The sequence below is a fragment of the Vulpes vulpes genome, chromosome 3, assembly GCF_048418805.1.
Source record: "Vulpes vulpes isolate BD-2025 chromosome 3, VulVul3, whole genome shotgun sequence".
NCBI lineage: Eukaryota > Metazoa > Chordata > Mammalia > Carnivora > Canidae > Vulpes > Vulpes vulpes.
Window position 1 is genome coordinate 92,148,887 of NC_132782.1, and position 26,393 is coordinate 92,175,279.

Sequence of the window (26,393 nt, forward strand, 5' to 3'; positions counted from 1 at the left end):
TGTCGGCTGAGGGTTGGACGTTTATTCATAACAATCAACAGCCTATACAAGACATCTCTAGAGCAGGGCCTGTGGGTCTGACTGGACCCTTGCACCTGTCAGCAGCTCCACCTTCCAGGTCCCTGCCTGCTGCCTTTACAACCCATGGGAATTTGCTGAGGCAGGCAGCACAGGAAGCGTCGTGGGGACAGGCTCAGTCACAGGGTGTTAGATGAAGCTCCTCTACCTGGAATGATCAGAAGTTGGCCCAGCCACTAGTCTGTCCCTTCCCCTCCTGGGAAGTTCTGCCTCCAGTGCAGTTAAGGCCATCAGAATGAAAGCAGGGTCTGGGCAGGGGACCCAGTGGAGTCAGGAAGCATGAGGTGGGGGTAAGTGGGTTCGGGAGAGAAACAGATAGGGGTGGAGGTGGGAGGCTGATTAGAGACTGATGACCTTGGTTCAACACTCCTGAGATGAGGGCAAAATGACTGCAGCAGCCAAAGTTTCCCAAAAGAAAAGGATAGTGCCCCACCCCTCTCAGGGGGTACCTGCTTTGGCCCTTAGCATAAGAGCCAACCAAAGCGCCCAGGGAACTCCACAGGAGGGAAGCCCCACCCAAGCTTGGAAAGCCTCCCTGGACCCCAGAGTTAAGGCGCTGGGGAAACTGGCCCACCCTTGGTCCTCACTTGTGGGTTGGCAGGTAGTAAACCTCCTCTTGGGTAGGAGGTCCAGCCTGGGGGATTTCACCCTTTGGACTAGGATGGGCCCATGGAGATAGCTGACTAGGAGTCAACTCACGGAAAAGGTTTAGGGCCAGCTTCTAGGAAGCTCAGTTGAGTGCTCCAGGCCCCTCAGGCCACTCACAGCAGACCCTTCCTGCAGGGCAGGTGCCCCTTAGGCTGTAGCTCTGACTGTGATCAAAGGTGGACCTGAGCTTGATGGACCTCACTCCCACTAGCATGCACTGGGATCCCCAAACCAACCAGGTGGAGGGGGGCTGGGCCCACAGGGTCTGGAATGGAGGGTAGGGGCCACTGAATGTGGGGTGGGGAGGGACTGGAGGCACAGCCCCCAGGGTCCATGGGTGTTCCAAATCCCCCTGAGTTACAGGTTCAGCTGATGTAGACACGATGGAAGTCGTGGGCACCAAAGGCCGCGTTGCACTTGGGGCACTTCCTCTGGCGGGCCTCATAGCGGCCCCGCACACACTCGAAGCAGAAAACGTGGAAGCACTTGGTAAGGACTGCATCCTTCTTGCGGGTGTTACAGCAGGGGCAGGTCAACCGCGCCTGGGCCAGGCAAAGGCATCAGCTCGGGCAGTCCTGATGGCACCCAGACCCCGAGCTGATAGCAGGAGGTCGTCCAGACTAAGCCCACCACATAGCTGACTCCATCTAACTCTCCCCAGAACCACAGCAGAACACTCTCCACTTGAGCAAACTGAAGCTCAGAAGCTGAGTAAGCTCTCAAAACTAGAAAGTAGTAGAATCTGGATTCTACCCTATGCAGTGGCGGCCAGTGGCCAACATGTCCCTTTTCAAGGCTGACAACCCACAGGCTCAGCCCAGACTTCTCTACACTGAGGCTGGATCTCTCACCCCTTTGGCCACCTCTGGCAAACCCCAATCCTGGCTGAAGCCGTCTACCACCTCTTCATTTGTACCTGCTCAGTCACAGCTGGGTATAGCAGTACTACTAGAAGCCTGCCGTCTCTGCCCTTAACTGGGCCCACCCTTTAGTACCACCCAGAGATTCTGCTGGGTCCCTGGACTCACTCTTCTCTATGAGGTTTTACAAGTCTCCTCTCCTATCCTGATACCTCCCACCAGCCACCAGATCTCACTTTCAACTCCAGGGATTCCCTCAACATTTTTCCTCTGCACTGCTTGAAAGCCCAGCCCAGCCTAGCCCGCCCAGCCTAGCCCACCCAGCCCACTGCCCCAGCATCACCTCTTCCCTAGCTTTCACACCACACCACCTGTCCAAGTCCATCTCTTCTAAAGAAGCCCTCCTATCCCCAACCCATGGCTGCCCCAAGCTGCCTCTGCCCCTTCAAGGCCAAATGACAAGCTTCTCTTCTTCTACCTACCATTTAATAAAGCTTTGAGATTCCTAAGGGAAAAAAATGACCTGTCCTTTACCATGCCACAGACCCTCCCTGGGTAACCACAGTTGTATGTAGCTCCCACCACTGCTTCTACTCACAATGCCTCAAGCCCCTGTCATCCAGGGTCCTTCTGCTTTGAGTGCCTTCCCAACCAGCCTCCCACAGGCACCTACCTCATTTTCAATATCCTTGAGACACAACACTGTCCACCAAAACCTGCTCCTCCACAGACTTCCTAATCCCATAATTATGTGCCACTTGTCATGCACCTTGGTTTCTCAAATCAAACCCAGGCATTCTCGGTATCTCCAGCTCCCTCCATGCACCAATCCACTGCTGAGTCCACTGCTGCCTCCTGAATATCCCCTGACCTCCTCTACTTGTCTCTAAACCCCAGGCTAGCTCCCTATCAGTTTTTGCCTCAATAACTCCAAAATCTTAACAAACTTCTTTTTCCTTGTCTCTAGTCTTTACCTCCTCTCTGCCAAATCTAATAGCAAATTAGACCACATCACTCTCTGGTTTAAAACCCTGTGATATCTCTACTACACTGCTTATAGGATAAGCCAAATAATTCACTGACTCACAACACCCTAAAGATACGACTGTCCCAGGCCCCCAGGCTTCCTGCTCCCCACAAAACCCACATTCTGCCTTCTAACTACTGTGTCCAGCAATCTGTCCTCCAGCACACCACTCTCAGTGATGGGCCTCGACTTTTGCCTTTTCCGTTGTTGGAACCCTCTTGTCCTCAGTCCTCATAGTCAACCCTCCTCCTTCAGGTTTTCCTTGGATTACATTCCTTTCAGGAAGCCTGCTAACCACTCCCAGAGCTGCCACGCCCTCCCAGTCTCTGCCATTGCAATGCTCATCACTCTGAATAGGTGACTGCCTGTAACAAATGGTCAGCTTCAAGAGGTCTGTAACTAGGGCGTGATCCTAGCCTTTCCACACCTAGCTAGGCATTGTGCCTGGCACAAGTACATTTATGACACTTGGTCAGTTGTTTGATTCTCCATAACCAAAGTTCTGCCCGCTTTTTGCTACCTATTTCTGGGGTCCCCAGACTATCCACTATAGCTCTCACCAATTCCCCATCTAAGACTTCCTGGGTTGATGGGGCACAACTCAATCCCACAGCCCCACCTTGTACTCCTTGATCTCCTCCTGGAGGATTTCATCGGCATCTGCATAAACCTCCACCTTCCTCTGCTTCTCCAACTTGCGTCGCAGCCGTGAGATATCCTCCTGGGGCAGAAGGACTAGGCTAAGTCCAAGGGTTCTCCTCTTGAACCCGTTTCCCCGATGCCACCTCAGTGAGACCCTGAGCCACGCTGCCCCTGCCTCGCACTGCCCCTGCCCCACACGCACTCACCTGAGCCCTCTTGAGGTTGAAGCTCTCCTTCTCACGAGCAGCCCGACTCTCTGCCAGGCAAGGCTGGATCTCTCGCAGCCGCGTCTGCACGTGTTCCAGCTGCACCTTTAGGTCCTCAGCCAGCTGGGCCGCTTCCACAGCCTGAGGTAGGTGGGACAGGTAGGGGTGGGCACCGTTTGCTTGAGCCAGAGGAGTCAGGCGTGTGGAGCCATGGTCCACAGATGCCTGTATCAAATGTTTCAGTGACTCTTGCTCTTGGGATCAAGTCTAGTATCTTCACTGTAGTCCTGCCTCCTGACCTACCTTTCCCTCCTCCTATTCTCTGCAGTTCCCCACAAACTTCCTCACTTGCATGATGCTCTCTCCTCCATCTGTGAGCCTCCACAGGGCTCTTCTCTCTGCTCTCCTCAATGCACGTATTTCTTCCTAGTGGCCCCCTTAGGCCTCAGCTTATATTCAGCTCCCGAGGCAGGTTCCCCTATTTTTCTTTCAGAGCACCTTAGCTTCCCTTCACCAGACTTACCGGAATCTCCGAGAACATATTTTATCTGTGGGATTATTGGTTGGTTATCTGCCCCTCGAGACTGGAAGTCCCCACTTCTAGGACCAGGTTCTCCCCAGCACTTGGTGTTGGGGATTCATAGTAAGAGCATGAATGTTACCGCTTTTATCAATTAATAAAAGGGTGAAGAAAAAAGCCCAATGGGGAAAGATGAAAACCAACAATGATCTTAAGCCTCTGCCATCACCTAGACATTCCTGAGGTTTAATACAACAATGTGACAGGGACCAGCACCCCTCCTTTGCAGCTAACTGGTACTGTGCTCAAGACGTAGGTTCTGGAGCTAAGGAGATCCAGACCCCAATTCCAGGTCCACTCTTTCTTGAGCAAGTCAGCTGCCGGCCCTGAGCCTCAGTTTCCTCACTGAGAAAAACACATAATAACAGACACCATCTTATAGTTGTTATGAGACGCAAAGGCAACCCAGCATGGACAAACCTCAGCACAGGGACTAGAACACAGTAAGCATTCTTGATGTGAGCTGGGCTGGGAAAGGAGGCACAGCAGGCTTCAGCTGCAAGCCACCTTCCTAGGTTGCTTTCTCCCCTCGGGCCTGGCCTCACCTTCCTCTTGTTGAGCTCCAGGGCCTGGCTACGCAGTGTCAGCTCCTTCTCCACACCCCCAAGGCTGCCCTGCAAGGCCCGTTCTTTTTCCTCCAACTTCTGCACGGTCAGCAGCTGGGCATCCACCTGAGGTCAGGGGTGGTGACTCAGTGCTGGGGAGCCGCTGCCCCTCCAGCTCCACCCTGCGAGCCCAGGTCAGCCATACCTGGGACTTTAGGCCCAGAACTTGCTCGCCCAGCTCATCCTTCTCCTCCCGCAGTAGCTTGTGAATCTGGTTGGCCTTGATCCGCTCTGACATCAGCTTAAAGTTGGCATCATCCTTTTCCCGTAACTGCTGTAGCAGCCGCCCATTTTGCTCCTGCATGTCCTCAAAAGCTTGACCAGTTACATCCATCTCTGACAGCAGAGCCTCCTCTTCCTGCAGCAAATGGACAGGGATGAGATGGAACATGGGAGATGATTGTGAGAAAACCACAGGAAAACAGGGCTGAACGGAGTGGTCCCGGACCGTCTGCTAGAAGCACTCAACAGGAGTTAAGGGAATCCCAACACTCAGAGGCCAGGGGACCACAAGGGGGCCACACCTGCTTGGTAGCACCCAACTTGCGCTGCAGATGTTCAATCTGCTCCTCTGCCTGCCTAATGCGCCGCAGGGCATCCTCATCTGCAATTTTTTTGCTCTCCCTTCGGTCCCTCTCCTCCAATTCTCGAATGCGGCTCCGTAGTTCATCAACCTACAACCACCAGAAAGAGTTAGCTTTTATCACTGCTTCCCGCTGACCTAGGACTCTGCTCTGGTCAGAATCCCTCAAGGCAGCCTCTGCGCATGCCCCATAGGACCCTACCTGTCCTCACCTCAGCCTTGGCCTTGCGTTCAGCTGCCATGAGCTGCACCTTATCCCGTTGTTCTTTGGGTGCTGACTTGTACATGTCCAGCAGCAGCTTCATCTCCTTCTGGCTTTCTTGGGCCTTCCTGGGGAGGTACAGGAGGAAGGCTTGGTGAATGTGGCTGGAGGCCACTTTGATAGGGGTGTGACAGAAACCAGGAATAGGGCCTCACTTGAGCTCTGCTCGGAGACCTTTGAGGAGTTCTGACTCCTTCCTCTTGGCCTCTTCCACCTTGGCCTTCTCCCGATCAGCCCTTGAGAGAGCTGAGGCTACAGATGGGGGTCCAAGACCAGGCCCTTCCCGCTCACGAAGCTCCCGCTTGGGCCTGGCCTCAGGTTCTCGGCTCCGGGAGGAGGGACCCTGGGAGCCAGGAGTTAGGGCCTGGACATCTTCCTCAGAGGGGACCAGCTCCTCCTTCTTTGCTGAGGAGGTAGTAGTGGTGACACCAGGGACTGAAGCCATCTCCTTTCTGCCATCGGGGGCAGTGACTGGGCCTGGCCCACCCTCTTCTTTCCCTGGGGCTGGGGCACTGAGGCCAGAGTCCTCTGGGTGGCCCAGGTTGGGGATGGAGTGGGTTGAGCCACTGGCCTGGGCCCGGAGCTGCAAAGGCAGAGAACAGGGCTGAGGTGAGACAGTGCTCACTTAGGTCCAGCCAAGGGTTTTCCCAGGCAGCCCCGTCTTCACCTTGCCAATCTCAGCCTGCACTTCCCGCAGCTTCCGCTTGTACCGCTGGGCGTCCCCCTTTAGCTGGTGGTTGTGGTTTTGGAGGCTGCTGATCAGGTGGCGCATCTCTCGGTTGATGGGCCCTGGGAGAGGGTTGTAAAGTAAGGAGTTAGACCGGCCTCTGCATTAAGGGCCTGATCCCTCAGTGAGGGAAGCAGGGGAGCCACAGCCATCACTCCCATTGTAGAGGAAAGGGAAAGTGAGGCCTTACACAGAGTGTGATCTCATTAAAGTGATAACCCAGGCTTGAAGGAAATTCACCCAAAAGTAATAACTTGAGAGACTATTTGTATTATCTCTGTTAATGTAGATTTTTTTTTTAGTATTCCCAAATTTCATTCAAAGGAACCTATAACTGTAATGTTCACCAAACTAAATTAGTCCACTTCTTTTACGTATATATATATTTTTTCTTTTTTTAGTTCTTTTATATTTTTAAACAAAGGTCACCTTCTGAGTTTCACTCTTCTGGCCTCCCCATCCAAATCTACAACCCCCTCATCTCCTAACACTTCCTATCTTTCCTGCTTTATTTTTCATGACATATTTGCCACTATCTAACACACATGATCTATTTTTCACTTTGTTGTCTTCCTCCACTACAATACTATTCCACAGTAGCAGGGATTGTCTGTGTTTTGTTCACAGACAATCCCAAAACCTAGAAGAGAACCAGACTTATAGATAGTGTTCAAAAATCTTTGTAAAATGAACAAATACTTTTAAGAGAGAAACACCGTAAGGTCAGAGAACCACAGATGGGGCCAACAGCTCATGTTCTGGCTGTGCCTGCTCTGTCAGCCACCTCAGCTGGTTGTGACCCTTACCATGCCTTTGAGCCAGGTGGTATGATCTCTGTTCTGGCCAGGGAGAGGGGGTTCTGCGAAAGGAAGGGGCTTAACCCCTTGCATCTGGATAAGCAGCAACCCCACACCAGGGACCAGCAATCCCAGATAAGGCCCCACCTCCACCTCGTCCTCACCACATACCCGCCTGCTCGTTGGCTGCCAGGTTCTGTTCAAACTCGATGCGCAGCATCTCGTACTCCTTGCGTACCTGGGCCAGCGTGTCCTCCAGCTGGATAACCTCTGTGCGCAGCTTCTTCTGCAGCCCCAGCTCATCGCTCTGTAGGTTGAGGTGTTAAGGACCCACACGATCCCTCAGCCCCCTGGGAAACTCCTCTCTTCTCCCCCCACCTCAGGCCTCAGTGGCCTAGAAGAATCTATTCCCAGGTCCCACCCAGCAGCACACAGGGCCTGTGAAAGCCAGGAATACCTTGACCCTGAGGTCTGCTCCAGGGCCATACCTCCATGTGTTCAATGTGTCTCAGGTGGGAATTCTTGGTAGCCAGCAGCAGCCCCCGGGCCTCATCTAGCTGGGTCTTGACTTGCAGAGACTCATTGTAGAGCAGTGAGAACTGGGCCTGCAGCATTCGGTACTCCCCTGTTTCCCGCACCACCTCCTCAGGAAGGCTCCGAAGGGCCACCTAGGGGTAGGGTACCCAAGAACAGTAAGAGGATTCAGGGCCCAGTCATCAACTGGCAGGTGCAGGCCCTCTTGGTCCTAAAGAAAGCTCACCTTGAGGCGCTCGTTGGTCCGCACAGCGCCCTGAAGTTCAGCCTGCAGCTTCTCCAGCTCTGCCATACGGCTGTTGGCCAATTCCTGGTTTTCCTCCAACTCTGCATTCAGCATCTCAAACTGTGGAATGGGAGGAGCTATGGGAGGCAGGACCAGGCCGGGATGTGAACTCCCCTCACATCCCCACCGAGTGTGGCTGATGATGGATTCTGAAACTCCCAGACAAGTCAGACCCAAGCACTCTCCTAAGGACTCCCAAGTAAGTGGGAGGAAACAATGAGCAGTCAGGGCTAGGAACTGAGGCTTGTAACTGACAGGCAGTTAGGGAAGCCTTCCTGAGAGACCTGAAGAGGAATCTGAAATAAGGAGTTAACAGGGAACCATGACCCCTACAGCACCAAAAAGATGTGCAATGAGGAAGAAGTGAGAGCTCTCTCAGTGAGACCCTGAGTTCTCTCAGTGCTGTCTTCAGGCAGCCAGCCAAGAATGCCAGTCAGTACGGGCACCTGGGTGGTTCACTAGTTGAGCGTCTGCCTTTGGCTCGGGTCATGATCCCGGGATCCTGGGATCGAGTCCCACACTGGGCTCACCAAAGGGGGCCTGCTTCTCCCTCTCCTATGTCTCTGCCTCTCTCTCTCTCTCTCTCTCTGTCATGAATAAATAAAACCTAAAAAAAAAAAAACAAAACAAAAAACAACCTGCAGCTTACATTAAAAAAAAAAAAAAAAGAATGCCAGCCAATCCAACACACTCTCACTCCCATTTGTTTCTCTCCTATCCTTTCTTTTTTGGGGCACCTATAACCACCTGGCGTACTATCTTACTTCCTGTTTCTCCTCCAACTAGAACCTGAGCTCCATGAAAACTTTGTTATTTGTCTATTTTGTCCTCTGATACCGCCTGCTTCTGAGCACCATGCCCAGCACTTAATGTTAACAACTACTTACTAAATACGTAAACAAATGAATGAAACAGCACCATTAGGGACAGGGAAGGGACTCAGAGACCATGCAATGGTTTGTCCTTAATTCTGAGGAAACTTTTATAGGTGAGGCAGAGAAAAGGGCACAAGAGGGATGGGAAGGAATGGTGCCTGCTCACCTTCTGCATGCTGAGTGTGATCTGGCCCCCCTGGAAACCTGAGGAGCTCCCAGATACGTAGTAGCCAGAGTTGAGCTGTGGAGAGACAGACCGATGGGGGTGGAGGAAAGAAGCGTGGGTTCTGAGGACTCAGCCGTGGCTCCATCTGACCCAGCAACCAAACCCCACCTGCTCCAAGGCCTCCGCCAGGTGTTTATTGAGCTTCTGCTCACGCTTGCGCAGCTTCTCGATGTCCCACTGAAGATCCTCCACTGTTGTCTCCATCTCCAGCACCTTGGTCTCTGCTGATGTCACTTTATCCTGGAGCTCAGAGTACTGGAGACAATGATCAGGTCAGATACTTAGAGGAGAGGACTTGGCTCCCTGAGAGCCTTGGTGCACATCTAACCCAAACCCTGCCCTGGTTGTAATCCCACCTCCAATGAGATGCGGTGGTGCTTCTCTTGTAGCTGGGTGGCCAAGTCCTGCAGCCGCCGGTTCTCACGACCCAACTCCCGGGTACGTGCCCGAGCCACCTCACCGGGGGGCTCACTGTCCCCTGAGAAGGCAGGGCTCGGGTAAGAGCCAAGTCCAGGGCAATGGGGCAAAGTACTAACTCATTCTGGAGTCTGCTATGTGCCCAGTGTGATCCACCAGCTGTCTTGCCAATTTCTCATGACAAAGCCAGGAGTCTTTATCCCCACTGCACAAAGGAGGAAACCAGCTCAGAGAGGAGAGCCATCTGCCCAGAATGCCCAGTCTAGAATGACAGGACGAGGGCTGTCAGCCTGCAAAGCCTAGACACTTACTACTATGCCTCGTGGGTGAGCAACTGCAACCAAAATCTGTGCAAAGTGCTCCAAAGAGGTCTTCAGCTGGAAGATAGTGGCCCCTTAAGCATCAACAACTCCTCCCACCCAGCTCACTAGAACTCAACCCCATGAATCAAAAGCAGAGCCCCCTCTACAACCTACACTTTTCCCTGAGAACATGGCTGATTCATTCCTTGGAAAATTTTGGCTGCCTCTGGGCTCGGGCATTTAGGGGATACAATAAAGACACAGACAGGGATAGACACCTTTGCGGTAGGACACACAGAACTAACCTCGGCTGTATACTCGCTGACAGAGTTCCTCCACTCGGCGCTGTAGGCGGTCTGAGGCCTCTACAACACGGGACACGGCTGCCTTGGAGAACTCCATTCGGCCCTGCAGCTGCAGCTCTACCTCCTCACTACTGCTTGCACCCAGTGCTACCACAAAAGCCAAGGCTGGCTCACTGAGGGGGGGCCGCAGCTGCACTGGTAGGGGCTCTGTGAGGAATGGACAGACCCTCATGAGAATCTCACGAGGGGACCAGCAGCAGTTACCACCACTCCATACCATGTTCCAGACCAAGCCCTTCGCCACTCAATGGTTCAATGAACCAACACAAGCACTGCCTGTAATACACTGGTATTACATAACTACGGAGGTTCAGGGAGCTAAAATAATTTTAAGGCCATAGGACTTCCAAATCTTCCTCAGAGAAGCCTTTTCTGCCTTCTCTATCTAAATTAGAACCATACACATGAATACATATACACGAATTCTCTTTCAAGAGTCCCTATCCTTTTTATTCATGATTTAACATCACTTTCTCTCTGGAGGGGATCCCTGGGTGGCTCAGTGGTTTAGCATCTCTTTTCGGCCCAGGGCGTGATCCTGGAGTCCCAGGACTGAGACCCACATCAGGCTCCCTGCATGAAGCCTGCTTCTCCCTCTGCCTGAGTCTCTGCCTCTCTCTTGCTCTCTGTGTCTTTCATTAATCAATAAAATCTTAAAAAACGAAAAACAAAAAACTTCCCCCCTGATGGCAGAGGCAGGATTTCTTATCTTTGTCTCTTCTAAAGCTGTTAACAGTACTACCTATGTAGGTAACACAAGATACTGACAGTTTTTTTTTAACTAAATGAGTGTTAAATACGACATGCAATATGAACCAAGTCACTCAGATTTCAAAGCCTGGGGCCTTACCTAACACTGCACTTGCTGTCCAAACATCATGAAATTGTTTGTGTGTGTGTGTGTGTGTGTGTGTGTGTGTGTGTGTGTGTGTGTGTGAAGGGTGGTGGGGAATTCAGTAGAGTAATATGAAAGTTCCCTCCACTCCAGGACCTTTCCCAGAACTTAATTAAGCTGCCCAGATCCTAGGGCTCTGGCCCTACCCCTCAGTTCCGATGTCCCTGGTTCTGTGAGAGGGGTCTCATCACGTGCCGGCCCCTCCTGGGTCCCAGGCGCGTCTGTCCCTGAAGACAGCTCCCCCTGGCTCTCATGGTGTCGAAGAAGGGCTTCCACAGTTTCATCCAGCTGAAGGGAGAAAGCACCAAAAACGTTATGAATCCCTCAGGTGCTTCCCAGTATGATACTCCTTTCCCAGCAGAGTAGTCTGAGGATTGGCAGCTGGATCGAGGCCAGGTCTTGGAAAGCAGAGGGGCATCCACCTGGGCCCAGTAGCGATTGACAATGAGCAGTGTGGCATCATCTGTGGCCTGCCGCTTCTCCAGCTTCTCAATTCGTTCTCGGAGTTCATCTTCACAAGCCTGTCGCTGTTCCAATCGCTCTGCTAGTTTCTTGTTCTTGAACTGCAGAACCTTCAGGTCCATCTCCTCCTACCAAAGAAAACAAAGGGGCGGAGGAGAGGGTCAAATAGAGCCCAAGAAACCAGTCACAGAGAGAGGCAAAAGAGAGCAACTGGAATGGACACAGCAATGGTATCCCCAGACTAACCACTAACAGAATTTAAAGAGGTTCTGACACCCCCAGAGAAAGCATCTTGATTGTGAGGAGGGTCAAGTCCTGCTTTTGCCTCTAACTCTCAAGTCTTTGACAACTCACACGCCCTTTGGGAACCTGTTTCCCTATCTGTAAAAGGAAAGCAGACATCGTGTTCTCGGTTTCCTTCAACAGAGGATTCTGTAAAGTGGCTCCTGCTAAGCTTGGGGAGCTAGGATGTAAGGTTCTGGACGATCTGGGCGGAAACCAGAGATGGGAGGCTGGCAAGTTGTGAGGACTGAGGCAGGAGCCCACGAACCGTGGAAGAGATGCCCCCAAGACGAATAGGCTCTATAAGCGTGGTCGTGGTCTTCTCCTCGCGGCTCAGCTTCTTCTCTGGGGGCCCTGAGCCCCCGTCGCCGGCGGCGCGTTTGTTGCCGGGTCCAGACATGGCCGCGGCGGCGAGGAGCGGCGCAGGGTCTCCCGAGGGACGTCAAGCAGGCGTAGGCAGCACTTCCGTCACCTGCAGAAGACAGAGAGCAGAGATGTGGAGGCGGCCACTGCTCCGCAGCTCCAAGCCTTCCCCGCACACACCTGATGGATCCCTCCCCCGCCAGCCCCGGGCCCCTCACCCGCAGCAAGCTCAGCCTAGCGCCATCTTGGACTTCACCGGACGTCACCGGCCTCCTCAGCCAAGAGCGCAAGCGCCGCAGGCAATGCCGGATGTGGCGAAACTTCATTTCCTGTTTCTATTGGTCGCGCTTTGTCCCGCCTCTAGGGTCTCCTTTGGTTTCTTCCTGAACACCTCCTCTCTCTCCCAGTGATTGGCCAGTAGACAGTTCCCGTGGCAACTGACACCACACTCACAACCCCTAGCGCTAAGGGCATCACCGGCATCCTGTTAGCCGCTTTGAAGCGAGGGCACCCGGACGGCGCCTGAAACTTATTGCGCATGTGCATTCCCTTCTCACTGATTGGCGAGCGTCCTACCCTTGCTCCCTCCCACCACGAGCTCCCTTAGCAACGGTCGCCGTTGAGACGGAGGGAGACGCCCCCTGCGGATTGGTTACACCGGCCTCTCTGCGGCGTAGATTGGCTGAGGCGTCGCTGGAGGGAGGGCTTGGCAGTCAGTCGCGGCCCCAGAACCGGTTTTCCCGGGACCCGGGCGGGACACAGCCTGTGGTGACCCGTGACGAGGAAGAGCGACGAGATGATCCGCCAGAAGTCTAGCCAATTCATGGGGCTGAAGATGCAGTCGGAGTTTGAACAGCTCTCCGAACTGCAGCGGGAACTCGAGAAGGACCTCAGCTCTATGGATGAGTCCGTCACGCGGATAGCAACAGGTGTGCGGACCGAGTCCGGGACCGCGGCCGGCACCGCGGCCTCGGTAGCAGCGGATGAAGATCCTGCAGCCAACTTGTTCCCGGTGAGGGCGGGACAGAGTGGTCCGCTCATGAATGTTTGTAGAAGGGCTTCCCGGCAGGGTGCCACCGTCGTTATGCTTATTAACGTTCAAGACGTTTCCTGGGTGCCTTGGTGAAGAGGCAGGGGTGTGTGACTCCGATTGTTAAATGCTCAAGAATAGTAGTACTTACGGCCTTTTGAAGTCTGGCCTGCCAGCGTTGCTCATACATAACCTTTAACATGAGAAGGCAAGTTAGCAGGTTCTCAGGCCCGCTGGAGATTCCCGAAGGGTCAGGGACTGGGGCCATGGACAGCACGGCTCCGCCTGCCCAATCCGCTTTCTCTCCGCAGCCGCCGTTGCCCCAGCCCCGGATCTGCATGTGGTGAGTGTGAAGTCTTGGGGAAAAGTTACACTTTACACTTGGCATTACTCCTCCCCAACAGTCCTGTCAAACAGCTAGGGCATTCCCCATTGTACAGATGAGGAAACTGCAATTATCCAAGTTAAGCAGAGCCTTCCTGCCTCCCAAGGCCAAAGAAGGAGGGTGGGTGGGAAGGATAGACCCAAAGACTAAGGACGTAAATGGAATATAGACTGCTATAGAGCACTGTATAAATGAAGACACTGAAGCCACATGGGGCGTGGAAGAGTCAAGAATTCAAGTTTCCTGATCCTCAGCTTTCTAAATGAAGAGGATTGTAAGAATTCGTTTAAGCCATATCCCTTATTTAAAGATGAAGAAAGTTACACCCAGAGAGGGAAGTGACTTGCTGAGAGAGGGTAGTGGAAGGGCTAATCTTCAAACTCAGGTCTCCTGGTTCCCAGTCCAGTGTTTTAGCCATCCTAGCCCTGTCATGAGACTAATGCTTGACGGCCACCAACACCTTTTCTCCTCTTTTCTTATTACAGGAAGTATTTGGACATCCACTCCATGCATAGGCTGGAGAAGACAGACAACACTGAGGAGATGAGGGAGTATGGGGGGACACAGGGGCGAGCAGAGGAACTGGTTCCTGGGGGAGGCGAAGGGGGCTAGGCTGAGAAGGCATGAATGCCTGCCTCCAGAGCACATGGTGCACCAGTGTGGGGTGGTGAAGGGAGGCTACTTCAGTCCTTCCTTCCTGTCTCCCTCCCAAGGGTGCTAGCTGAGCTCTTGGGGCTAGGCTATCCTGAGCAAAGCCTGCGGGATGCCATCACCCTGGACCTCTTCTCCCATGCACTCATCTTCTGCCGCCAGCAGGGCTTCTCACTGGAACAGACATCGACAGCTTGTGCCCTGCTCCAAGATCTTCATAAGGCCTGTGTTGGTGAGAGAAGGCTACCAAAGGGCTTGAGCCCAGGGGACAGAGGAGGCTGGGATGGTCCAAGTGACCACAGGAAGTAGTGGATTACCACCTGCAATCTTTGTTCTGTCATCACAAGCAGTATCACCACACACAAGTTATTTCAGCTGTGAAACCATTTCCTTATACACAGCACCAACTTCATGAGATTGTTCTGAGAAATACTGTAGGTAGTATTCATAAATAGAAACACAGTGCTCAATAAAATAGCTCCTCTTCCACCTCCCACTTTCTTCCTGGGACAGATTTCCTGCAGAATGTTTAACAAGAGTTGAAATTACATATTTCTTATTTTATTGTATATCACTTAACGGCAGGACCTCGCCTGTCTAGAATGCCTAGAATGGTGCCTAGAATGGTGCACTGTGGGTACTATCCATTGGAGTGAGTTCATGAAACAAGCAAGGACTTAAACTTAGATCTGTTGACTTCCAAAGCTCATGCTTAATGAGTAGCTGGTGAATGGAGTGAAATAATGGTTATCTGGGACGGGACTAACTTGTCACATCTTGCTTTCCCTCCTAGCAACCCCACTGGGCAACGTGGAGGAATGTTACCACTACTTCACCAGTGTCCTTTTTTGCCATGGAGTCAGGGTCAGTTCCCCTGGAATGGATCTCCAGTTGCCTTCTCCCACACTTATCACCTTCACCTTCCTCTGAAGAGGCAGGGGGCTCCGCCTGCTTAGATGGCCGGGCACTTGGGAGAAAAGGTCAGGGTTCTTGGAGGTGGTCAGCCCTCTAACTCCCTATCATCCCCACAGCGGCCCCCCTTCAGTATCAACCTCTTTAGGGAGGAACAGCTGCTGGCCCTGGCAGACTATGTAGTCAACACCTACTTCCGCCACTTCAAACTCTACAAATATGTCTTCACGCCCCAGGTACGGAGGCCACCCTTCATCTCCCCCTTTCACCCAGTGCAGATGTCCTCCTCTCAGCCTTCCTCCTCCTTCCTCTTCACAGGTGCGGCTGGATCTGTCTTTGACTTACTTGGGGCTACAGCCACCCACACTCTGGCCAGAGGAGGAGAAGGGTAAGGGAGAAGGGTAAGGGAGAAGGCTGGGGCTGGGGCTGGGGCTGAAGCTTCTTTCTGCTTCTGGCCTGCAGAGAAAGGCGGTGAGGAGGCGGAGGAGCAGGAAGCCACCCCACAGGAGGAGGCAGAAACCATGGTCCAGCCGGAGCCAGAGCCAAGTGAGGACGGGTTAGGATCCCCTGTGACTTTGGGCAGGTAGAAAATGAAGGGTTTAAGACTACATCAGGACTTCAGGTCTGTTTTAGGCACAGTGTCCTTTCTCCAAATGATGTCTTATGCAGAAGCCCAAGGTGACAAACAGGTAGTAAGAGTACAGTAGCTGGCAGTGAAGCAGGAGCTCTAGGAAAGGATCATCATAAAACCAATTACAGGGGTGCCTGAGTGGCACAGTTGGTTAAGTGGTCAATTCTTGGTTTCAGTTTAGGTCGTAAGCTCAGGGTCAGGAGATTGAGCCCCGTGTTGGGCTCCATGCTCCTTGTAGAGTGTGCTTGAGATTGTCTCTCTTTCTCACTCTGCCCCTCCCATTCATGCATTCACACACTCCTCTAAAATAATCTTAAAAAGAAAAAAAAAAAAAGACAGCACATATTTGGCAATACTGTGATGCTAGGCAGGCCCTGTTTTAAGCATTTTACATTTAATCTTCCTTCAGTCCTAGGCACTAGGTGCTATCCTATCTACCCTGTATACAAGAGGAAAACGAGATATGCAAAGATTAAATCACCTCTGTAAGGTCACTTATCTGCTGATCACCAATCCAGAGAGTCCAGCCTGGCCAGTCCCCCCACCTCTCTCCATAGAAGGGCCAGCTAGCCTTTTCTGAACAGAAGCTACACTGCTACTTGTGTAGCTCCCAGGGGCACCCAGCTAGGGGTCAGTTCCTCAGCCCCACAGCATTTCTGCTGACCTGCCGCTTCTTCCCTGCACCTGCAGGCCAGGTCTCCATCCTACGAGCCTACATCAGGACCCAGATGAACAAGGAGTTGAGGCAGCTCCAACAGCTGATGGAGGAGCGGCTCCAGGCCAGCGAAGAGAGGCTCAACAACAAGCTGACCACACTAGAGCGACCTTTCCAGCTACCTCCTGGCAAAGGCAAGAACAAGACCAAGTGACCCCCAGCATTTTTCCCAATAAAGGCTTTGGGCAGGGCAGCCTCATCCCCGCCCCCATCCTGAGCGCCTTCTGGGCTCCCCTACCAAAGCCAGACACGAGACACCAGGCACTGGCTCCCTCCAGCGTGCAGATTTTATTGCAAATGCAGCAGAGGCAGCATTGACAAGGCCAGGCATGCTGTTGCGAGTGGCTGCCTTCCAACTCAACTCTGATCCCAAAACCCTGGCTGGTGGGGACAGGTGTACAGGGCTGGTCTTTATGGTAGTATGAGCAGTGGTGGGCCTCGCCAGGCAGGGGGGCCTGTGGCCAAAGCCCAGAAGGGCTGGAATGATAAAAATCCTCCTCCCGGAGAGTACTGCATTCTGGTGTTCCTCAGGGCTGAAGCACTAGCCCAGTGCCAGCATGGCGTCCTCCTCAGAGATAGCAGCTGAGTCCCCCTCCTCTTCAGGGCCCATGATGGGAAAAGGCCCAGGGGGCTTGTGCTGGAAGAGCGCGGCTCGGTTCTGTTGCTCACCCTTCTTCACCCAGTGCCCATAGAGCCGGAAGGCACAACTGTCAATGAGGCGCCGCACTGGCCGCAGCGCGTAAGGGTCCCTCAACAGTGCACTCTTGGTCAGTGGCCGAACACGCTGGGTGCTTAAGGCCACTCGTCCAGCAGCAAGCACAGTCCACACTGCCACCTGGGAAGAGGGGACAGTGTGAGCTCCAGTGGAGCATCCACTACAGGAGAAAGATCATGGGACCCAGACACTCTCAGGCTTACCCGGAACCGCTGGCGGGGCGTGAGGTTCCAGGGTTGGCTGCCTTCACAACGCTCAAAGAAGGGGTGCTGTAGGGCTTGCTCAGCTGTCAGGCGCTCCTCAGGATCCACCTGTAGCAGCTTTGAGATCTAGGGGAAACCCCAAAGCATGAGAGCCAGCTCTTGGGCCTCCTTCCTAGCCCTCTCATGGCCCCAGCTCACCAGGTCCTTTACAGTGTTGGAACGGTCATCCCACTCAGGCGAACTAAACTGGTACTGGCCCTCCATGATCATGCGTAACATCAGGATCTGGCGTCGGTGCCAGAATGGTGGTGAGCCAGCCAGGAGTGTAAACAAAATCACCCCACAGGCCCAGCTGGGAAAAAGAGCAAAGTTAGGCAGGACCAGGTGCCAGGCAGATGTGTCAAACAATGGGACACAAAGGAGGAAGGAAACAGAGAGACCAAAAACTTACAGGTCAACCTCCTTGCTGTAGCCGGGGTGGGTCTCATCCATGGAGCATTTAAGGATCTCTGGTGCTAGGTAGCCTGGGGTCCCACACAACTCTGGGGAGAGAGGGCTGAGATTGATGGATGCCACCAGCTCCTTCAAAGGCCCCTAACTCCAGACCTCTGCTGGAGCCTCAACACTGCCAGGGCCGTACGTGTTCCCATTCTGCTCCTGCTCGCCCTCCACTGAGGGCTGTCCTAGCCCCTATCCCTGAACAACTCAGATATCCACCAAGGTTCCTGGTGGCCTTCCTGGAAAAACCTGATTTTCGGATTGACTTCAAGGTCCTACCCCACCATATCTTTTGCCACCTTCAACCCACCCACCCACTCCCTAACTTTTTGCCACGTTTTTATGTACATAATACACAAGGAAAACGAATCTTTACTCTTTTCTATGTTCCTTTCTACCCAAACTGATTCCTCCTATGATTGCTATTCTGTGTAGCAGACTCATCACTCAAACAAGGAGAAGGAGTGGGCATATGGAATTTCTTAAGGTACATACTAGGTAAGTCCCTTAAGACTAGGTAAAACCTTTCCCTGCCCACCCCCCCATGTGGCCTCAGGCTCAAGTCTAGACTCCTACAGCACAAAGCACTCCACAACTTGATCTGAACCTCTTATTTTGAGCTGTTTCTACCACTTCAGGTGCCGATTCCATCCCAGCAATTGCCAAACTGTTCCATGGCATACTTCCAAGAAATCTTAATAGGCCTTAATAGGCCTGACTCTCCTGGGAAATTCATTCCCACAAAAGGTATTTAAGAACGCCTACCACGTACCAAGCACCCTACTAGACACTGGTGAATTAGATGTGCCCTTATCATGCTGTCTACCAGAAAGAGAACACGAAAGATAGAGTAAGATACCAGAACAGAAAGCAAGGGATCTAACTGGACCTGGAGCTTTAATGTGAAACCTGAATTGTCAAAGCCAAGGGTGAGGGTGGTGTGGAGCAGGGGCAAAGATGGTTCCAGAATGAGGAAAAGTGTATGGGGAAGCCCAAAGGGAAACAAAGCATAGCATTCACAAGACAAACATATTAAGTCCATATGTTAAGAAGATAAACTCTGGAGTCAGACGGCCCACATTCAAGTCCCAGCTACCTGACTATGGGCAAGTCCCCTCATTTCTTTAAGCCCATTTATAAAATGGTGATACAGACTCTATCTCAAAGAGTCGTGGAGAGGATCTAAAGAACCCAGCCAAAGACTCAGTGTGGTGCCCAGTGAACCTTAGCTGTTAACAGCACAGTGTAAAGCTGCTGAGGGAAAGTAGGATGTTATTGGCTCTAAGGAGTCCACAGTCAAATTTTGTGAAGTTTCCCGTTTGCGCTAAAGATATTAGTCATAACAAAGGGATTAACAATGGGTGTGTCACAGCACATCAGTTGAGAAGCACGGTCTAGCCACATCAGGCTCTTCGTAGTACCTAAGCAGCACATTGTGATCCTGTCTCCACCAAAACCTAAACATGCAGCTGAGACCTGTTACCCTCCTCCCTCCTCTTCCTCATGGACCAGCCCAGCTCTGAAGCCCCCTGCTCTGTGCGTCCCTCCAGCTGAACCAGGTGCTGCTCCCCGCTGGCCTCCTCTACATAGTCCCTTACCTGCCGTGTGCCACAATCTGTCCCCTCCCCCACCCAGACCAGGAAGCCCACTCTGAGATGCACACAAGGCTTTGCACCCAGAAGGTCCTTGGCAAGTGCTCACTGACTTCTCCCCTTTTCTTGGTAACTGGGTACTCCACTGTCAGACCCGGCTAACTAGCCTCAGGCCTGGGTTTCCTACCCTCCCAAGCCTCTCAGGGAACCAGGACCTCTCACCTCGGAGCTTCTCGCCAGGTTCCAGGTGGCAGGAGAACCCAAAATCTGAAAGTCGGATCTGCATATTGTCATCTAGGAGAATATTCTCAGGCTTCAAGTCTCGGTGCACAATGTTGTTAGCATGGAGAAAGCTCACTGCTTCCAGCAGAGACCTCATGATGGACCTGGGGGAGGCGCAGTCTCCTCTGCTTCTCCTGACCCCACCCCAGCCCCTGATCACCCCAAAGGTAGCAAGCTCAGTCATTACCTGGTCTCCTTTTCTGAGAGGGCCACTTTCTCTGTGAGATAGTCAAACAGCTCTCCCTTCCGCATCCTAAGGGATAGGAGGGGTTGGGAGGTAGGTGTACCTTTTGTGGGGGCTGACAAAATAAGCCAGCACTCAGAGAAAATACCATGGAAGAGGCTGGTGAAGAGAGACTCCTCTTTTTTTTTGAGCAATTAGAGTGCTCCAAGAGTGAACAGGATGCCAGGGACAGCTGGCCCAGGGGGTTGGCAGTAAAAATACATGCACTGTGCCATGAGGGGGCTAGTTTAGCAAGAAAAAGTGCCTTCCTGTGACAGTAATTTACAGGAGGTCCTCATTATTTGAGAGTAATTGTATTCAGAGAGGGCCTTTTAAAGGGATTTTTTTTTTCTTTTTTTTGCGATCACACGAGGGTTTACTTTTCAAGGGAATCTATTTAGACCATGAGCAAAAATTTCACAATTAGTAACAGTAAAAAGTTGAATAGGACTTTCTTTTTATCCAGTCTTTAAAAACCAGGTTATAATTGCAATTCTAAGTCAATCCTCGAAATCAGGTGTTTGGGTGCATATGATTGTTCTGCAAAGTTGCATGATGAGGTGACAGACACTTCCCACTGCCCCTCACCCCACAACTTTTGCAGAGGGTCATTTCTGTATGAATACTTTGTGAATATTTTCCAGGGGTCTCCCTTAAATATTTGCTATTCAAACCATTCTCTTTTGAAGTACCTTTGTACTGGTTTATATTATATCGTATAACATCTCACACGCGGATTCAGACTACCCAGAATATGAATCAATGGGCAGAGATAAACACCATGCAGGGTACTAAACAGCAAGAAATGGGGGAGAGAGAGCTGTTGATAAGTAGTCAGTTCTTAAAACAGCCTATTCTTCCCTGACAATCTTATAACCATGGGGAACTGGGACAGTGACCCCTGGGGTCATGAAAACCCTTTTTAACTGGCTGGTCACTAACACTCTGGGCGAACTTGACTAATCAGGGCACCTAGGGAGAGAGGCCAGGGTCACAGGCACACAGGAAGGTGTGAGCCAGGGGAGTCTTAGCCCACTGCACTGTCAGGCCAGGGCCACGCACAGAGGGGAGGAGAAGGCTTCTCAGATGAGGGCAGGGAGATACTCACAGGTCAAACACCAGGAACATGAAGCTAGAAGACTCGTAGGAATCGATGAGAGTGACTGGGAAAGAGGCAGAAAGGCAGAGATACAGAGATGGAAAGGAGCGGATGCGTGTTAAAGGGGCGTTCCACCCCAAGCTGGCTGTGGGCTGTTACTGGGAAGGAAGGAGAACCAAAAGGAGGCAGTAGGGACCCAAAGGCTGGCCACACTCTGAGGTGGAGCAGAGCCATGACAAAGGGAGCAGAGGCACGGAGGCAGTGTTGGGGGGAACTGGGCTGTGGGCAGGGCCAGCAGGAGGTGGCTGTCAGCTAATAGGAGCAGGGAATGCAGCCTCACTGATGTGGGGGTGGCCGGCGACCTGGCGAAGGATGTGCGTCTCTCGCCGCGTGGCTTCTCGCACCTCCTCTAGCTGTTCAGGACTCAGTCGCTCAGCTGTCACCTCCATGATCTTCACCGCAAACTCATGGCCAGTAGCTCGATGAACGCAACGGCGCACCACGGAGCTCACTCCTCTGCCAGAGTCAGACAGCACACAAGTCAGGGCCTCCTGCTCTCTCACTTCCATACAGAGTGGAGTCTTGCCATCCTCATACCCACTGTACCATACTCTTGAGGACCCATCTGGACAACAAGACAACCTCCCAAGGAGCTCACTCTGGCCTACAGTAGCTTCACAGTAGCCTCAGCAAGCAACCTGGGTACCCAGCAAGGTGTAACACAAAGCTTACAGGGAAGGCAGCTGGGGGTCCTAGGTTCAAATCTAGTCTCTGTCACTCCCTGTGTGGATAAGCCAAGGCAGGTCCTCTCCACACTGAGCCCCAGAACCTGCCCCTTCCCCTGCAATCCCACAAGGAGAAAGCAGGAAGAAATGATCTAAGGCTCCCTCCAAATTTTACTCACTTCCCTGATTACCACATCTAAATCCCAAAGTTCCCCTATAATATCTCAAGTACAAGGGGCTCCAAATAAATATTAGGCCATTGACTGGACAACCAAAGTTGTGAAGTGGATCATTTTGGTTTAGGTCCCAAATTTGCCATGAATTAAACTCCAACAAGTGTCCCACTGACGTAGGTCTCTGGACTTCTACTTTGCCGGATCTGAAATGTGGCCAACAACATCTTAAAGAGATGTCCAAAGACAGGAGGAAAACAGAAAAGTCCATTTGGCATGGTGAAAAGAAAGTCCTAGATAGGTATGTACTTGCTTGGAATCCGTCAATTCCTTTAAAAAAAAAAAAAAAAGTTATTTATTTGACAGAGAGAGAGCAGGGACAGGGGAGCAGTAGAGGGAAAGGGAGACACAGGTTCCCCGCTGAGCAGGGAGCCGGATGTGAGGGTTGATCCCAGGACCCTGAGATCATGACCTAAGCCCAAGGCAGACACTTAACTACTTGAGCTACCCAGGTGCCCCTGTCACCAACTCCTTATGATCCTACAAGTACCTCAGGCTAAGTGCAAATCTCTCCAAGATCAGACCGCACATCCACATTTCCTGTGCTGGTTCCCTGGCTGCCCTTCACTGCTTCCTTGCCCTTACATAATTCCCTATGCTTAGAATGCCTGTCATCCACATCTCTGGTTCCATCAAGAGATGTAAACCACTGACCCTCCAGCCAAACACAGACCACAGATGTGTTGTTTGGTCACGGAGTTGCTCTTTTCAAATCTGAATTCCCATCTTAGGTGGGACAAGAAAAGTTCCAGCTGCTACAATGCTCACCACTTTCTACCCTCTTACTCTAGGCCACTTCAAATTATTCATTTATTTATTTCAGACAGAGAGAACAAGTGAGTGTGCAACCACATAGAGGGAGAGGGAGGAGTAGGCCTTACTGAGCAGGGAGCCTAACTCGGGGCTCCATCCCAGGACTCTGAGGATCATGAGCTGAGCCAAAAGCAGATGCTTCACAAACTGAGCCACCCAGGCGCCCTGCCACTTCAGAGTTTTAATTCCCTGGTCTCCATTAATGGTAATGCCACTCCATCAGATTCCCAAACTAGAAATCTTGGTATGATTCTTGGCTTTTTCCTCTCCTCCACAATCCACCACATCCAACCAGTGTACTCCATTCTGTGTGTTTCTCAAATCTGTTTCGTAGGACTTCACCCCCACAGCTATATCAGCCTCCCCACTGATCTCCCTGCTTCCAGTCTCAGCCACTGCAACCCATCCACTGCACTCCTTCCAGAATGAGCTTCTTATGATAATCCCAATCGTGTCATTCTTTGCTTAAAAACTTTCCAGCTTAAATCCCCTAAATTCTGAGCGTTCCTACATTCCTCAGCAGGACCCCTAGAGCCAACTGTGCTCTTTCTAAATGAGACCTAATAATTTCAACCTTATAGTTAACTATGGAGGGCACTCAAAATTGTTTTCTCTCCATATTCCCTATTACCTGCGAGATAGAAGTCAAATCCCAGTTCCTTCACCTGTCATTCAAGGCCTTCCACTTTCTTTTCAGCCTAATTTTTGGCTTTGTCCCTGCTATTCCATCTTTGCTTCGTTGACTTGTAACTTATCACCAATTTCTAGAATGTGGCAAGCTCTTTTAAGGCTTCAGACCTTTATACGTGAAGAAACTGGTATTCTGGGAAGTCATTTAGTGAGAGTGTGCAGATAATTAACCATGCAGGAGAAACAAAGGGAAAACACAGAGGAGACCAGGGATAAAATCTTAAAGATTTTATTTATTTATTCATGAGACATAGCAGAGAAGGGAAGCAGAGATATAATCAGAGGAAGAGGCTGGCTCCATGCAGGGAGCCCAATGTGGGACTCAATCCCAGTCACCTGGGATCACACCCTGAGCCAAAGGCAGACACTCAACTACTGAGCCACCCAGGCATCCCTGAAAGTACATTCTTTTTGTGTTTTTATTTCCAATTCACAGATGCTATCTCCTTACTATCCCCTTGCTGAGTCCTCCTTCTCTTAACTCCTTACTGGTAACAATGCTCCAGGGCCTGAACCTAGGCCTCTTTCACTGTCTCCATATATTTTCTCGCCAGGTACTATCTGTATGCTAATGCCTCCCAAATTTATTGCTCTAGTCCACTCTCTCTCGAGTTGTAGACACATGTACCCATTTGACAGCTCCAGTTGTATATCTCAAACTTAACATTTCCATAACTGAACTCTTGATATGCTTGGCCCTCCCAGCAATCTGATCCACCTCAATCTTCTTCATTTCAGAAAATAGTACTCAAGTGCTCAAACCCATAGCTTAGACCTTATTTTTGTTTCTTTCCCTTCCTCTCATGGCCCATATCCAGTCTCTCAGGAAACTATATCAGTCTCTCTCCAAATCATCACCTCAATCTATCCATTTCTCCCTGTCTCTACCACCACCATTCTAACCTAAACCATCACCAATTCTTGCCCAAAGCAATCAACAGCTTCCTAACTGGTCTCTACACATCCATTCTTGTCCCTCCCTTATTTATTCTCTACAAAAGAACCAGAATGATTTTTTAAAAATGTATTAACACACTTGGGTTGAGCATTTACCATGTGCCAGGAAGTGTTCTAAGACTATCATATTAATTCTTACCATCCTCACAGCAACCTACAGGGTAGAATATATTTTTATTCCCAATTTAACTGGTGAAACTGAGGCACAGAAAGGCTAAGCTCCTACCCCCCAAATCACAGAAATGTAAATGAGGTCATGTTACTGTGCTGTTTGAAACAACCAGTTTCATTAGAATAAAATCTAAATTCTTCATTCTGGCATAAGGCCCTACATAATCTAACCTCTATTTACCTCTCTGACTTAATTTCCTCCACCTTGTTCCACTCTTACTACGTTCTAGTCACCATGATCTTCTACCTATTGCTTGAATAGGCCCTTTCTTGTCTGTGCCTTTGCATGTGCTGTTCCCTCAGTCCCAAATACATCCTGTCTCAGCTCACAACCTATTCATTCCCATCTTTCAAGTCTCAGTCCTGTTAATTACTCTCATTCCATCATCTGAGCATATGAGGGCCTTTTTGTTTGTTTTTGTGTTTATCGGTCTCTATAACTGCAATAGAAACTCCAGAACAGAAAACATACGGGTCTTGTATCCCCAGTGCCTTGCACACTGCACCCAGCACACTGGACGTGCTTCGGAAACCTTTGATGAATACATGTTACCTGCCACTGTCTCTATAGGTGTGGACTTCCTTCCAGGCTCTGAACTCCTACTCACCTTTCAAGACCTAAATAGCACCCCTTGTGGAAAGCTGTGATTTTCTGAGCCTGATCACACACAACCTGATACTACTTGAATGTTCATGGGTCTTTTTCAGTCACTTCACCTCTAAGGCATAAAACATCTCTCCTACCCGCCCTGTGTTTAGCTTTGTGTCTGGCAGACAGTACCTTTTTTAACTTTGTTGAACACAATAAGGGGGGCGGGATTTGGAAGAAATGGGGATTGACCCAGAGGAAGAGTTTAATCACCAAATGTTCCTCCACTAACCACTGTTCTCTCCTATTTAGAACTATCCAGCACTCCGAGGGAACCGTGTATTCTGCACATCTTGTTTCCGTGGCTTAAGCCTTACCTGCCAATGACGTCCTTAGGGTCGTACTTCTGGTAAAACTCTTTGGCCGCAGCCCAGTCGGGCAGCTCATCCTCCGGCCCCACGTCCAGCGTCATTCTGAAGGTGGTGGGGGCCTGTGAGGAGGAAACGGAGGGCAGTGAGGGCAGTGAGGCCCAAAGGCTCTGGGAGGACGCACATCGCGGCTCGCGGAAGCGCAGCCCTTGCGGCTGGGGCGCCAGGATCTTCGGGGATGGGGACGGGGTGGGGGAAGGATGAGGGCTGGGGAGACCCTACAAAAGGGCCTAGAGGGCGGGAGGGGTGTCAGGGCAGGGAGGGGGGCGGGGAAGGGAGAGGGAGAAGGTGCGGAGGAAGAAGGGAAGGGGCACACTGGTAGGTGGCTGTTGCTGCGCAGGCGCACTTGGGTGGGTGCTAGGAGGGGGCGCGGGGTCTCGCGCAGGCTCACCCGCGGGGGAGGAGAAAGAAGCCAGGTCGACGCGAGGCCGCTGGGTCGCGCGGTTCGCTTCTCGTCCCTTACCTTACCCCCGGGTGGCGCCGGCAACGACCCCCAAGCCCCGCCCCCATCCTGTCCGCCAATGGCCAGCGCCGCCTGAAGACTGAGGCTCAAAAACCCTTCCGATTGGAAATTGGCAGCCCAATAGGAAGCGGAGAGTCGCGAGGCTGGCGCGGGCGTTGGAGCTCTAAGGCTGAGACGCTAGGGCAGGTGACAGCAGAGGGCGGAGCTTATTGGATACTGGGGTTGTAGGCCCGGAACGGGACCCGGAAGTTAGGTTTACCCGGAAGTCTGACTTCTGGGTATCTAGGACGCCCGACTCGCTGCGCCTCTGGTTCCCTGACTTGGGCATGGCTCCCTCATTCTCTTCCTAGCATCACTATCCGAATT

General features: G+C 51.7%; 3 protein-coding genes across 10 annotated transcripts; 1 reads left to right on the forward strand and 2 right to left on the reverse strand.

Moving 5' to 3' along the window:
- On the reverse strand, window positions 1-12,564 carry RNF40 (ring finger protein 40). 2 transcript variants are annotated; one of them, XR_012000576.1, is made up of 21 exons: window positions 12,241-12,558; window positions 11,928-12,131; window positions 11,338-11,505; window positions 11,062-11,203; window positions 9,961-10,167; window positions 9,293-9,414; window positions 9,045-9,191; window positions 8,877-8,951; window positions 7,776-7,895; window positions 7,504-7,683; window positions 7,187-7,322; window positions 6,159-6,280; window positions 5,647-6,074; window positions 5,442-5,559; window positions 5,171-5,320; window positions 4,792-5,004; window positions 4,587-4,712; window positions 3,462-3,602; window positions 3,233-3,334; window positions 746-1,268; window positions 1-643 (listed from the first exon to the last, which is right to left on the reverse strand). XR_012000576.1 is itself a non-coding variant. In XM_026011192.2 (20 exons), the coding sequence occupies exons 2-20, from the start codon at window positions 12,057-12,059 to the stop codon at window positions 1,092-1,094; spliced, it is 3,006 nt and encodes a 1,001-aa protein (XP_025866977.1). In that variant the 5' UTR covers window positions 12,060-12,131; window positions 12,241-12,564; the 3' UTR covers window positions 1-1,091. The 2 variants fall into 2 exon arrangements, 1 of the variants encoding a protein (XP_025866977.1); XM_026011192.2 differs by having other exon boundaries at window positions 1-1,268; window positions 12,241-12,564.
- Window positions 12,565-12,695: 131 nt separating this feature from the next.
- Window positions 12,696-18,131, forward strand: CFAP119 (cilia and flagella associated protein 119). Of its 3 annotated transcripts, none has more exons than XM_026011191.2 (9): window positions 12,696-13,034; window positions 13,364-13,395; window positions 13,923-13,988; window positions 14,151-14,320; window positions 14,882-14,952; window positions 15,120-15,236; window positions 15,319-15,388; window positions 15,463-15,546; window positions 16,322-18,131. In XM_026011191.2, exons 1-9 carry the CDS (start codon window positions 12,819-12,821, stop codon window positions 16,498-16,500), a joined length of 1,005 nt encoding a protein of 334 aa, XP_025866976.1. In that variant the 5' UTR covers window positions 12,696-12,818; the 3' UTR covers window positions 16,501-18,131. The 3 variants fall into 3 exon arrangements, with proteins under 3 accessions (XP_025866976.1, XP_072609569.1, XP_072609570.1); XM_072753468.1 differs by having other exon boundaries at window positions 12,726-13,034; window positions 15,463-15,556; XM_072753469.1 differs by having other exon boundaries at window positions 12,765-12,951; window positions 15,463-15,556.
- Window positions 16,616-26,245, reverse strand: PHKG2 (phosphorylase kinase catalytic subunit gamma 2). Of its 5 annotated transcripts, none has more exons than XM_026011189.2 (10): window positions 26,028-26,245; window positions 25,514-25,626; window positions 21,299-21,474; window positions 20,968-21,022; window positions 19,824-19,889; window positions 19,577-19,740; window positions 17,716-17,806; window positions 17,463-17,616; window positions 17,265-17,390; window positions 16,616-17,181 (listed from the first exon to the last, which is right to left on the reverse strand). In XM_026011189.2, exons 2-10 carry the CDS (start codon window positions 25,606-25,608, stop codon window positions 16,888-16,890), a joined length of 1,221 nt encoding a protein of 406 aa, XP_025866974.1. In that variant the 5' UTR covers window positions 25,609-25,626; window positions 26,028-26,245; the 3' UTR covers window positions 16,616-16,887. The 5 variants fall into 5 exon arrangements, with proteins under 5 accessions (XP_025866974.1, XP_025866973.1, XP_072609566.1 ...); XM_026011188.2 differs by having other exon boundaries at window positions 25,956-26,081; XM_072753465.1 differs by having other exon boundaries at window positions 21,299-22,186; window positions 26,028-26,077.
- Window positions 26,246-26,393: the final 148 nt, after the last annotated feature.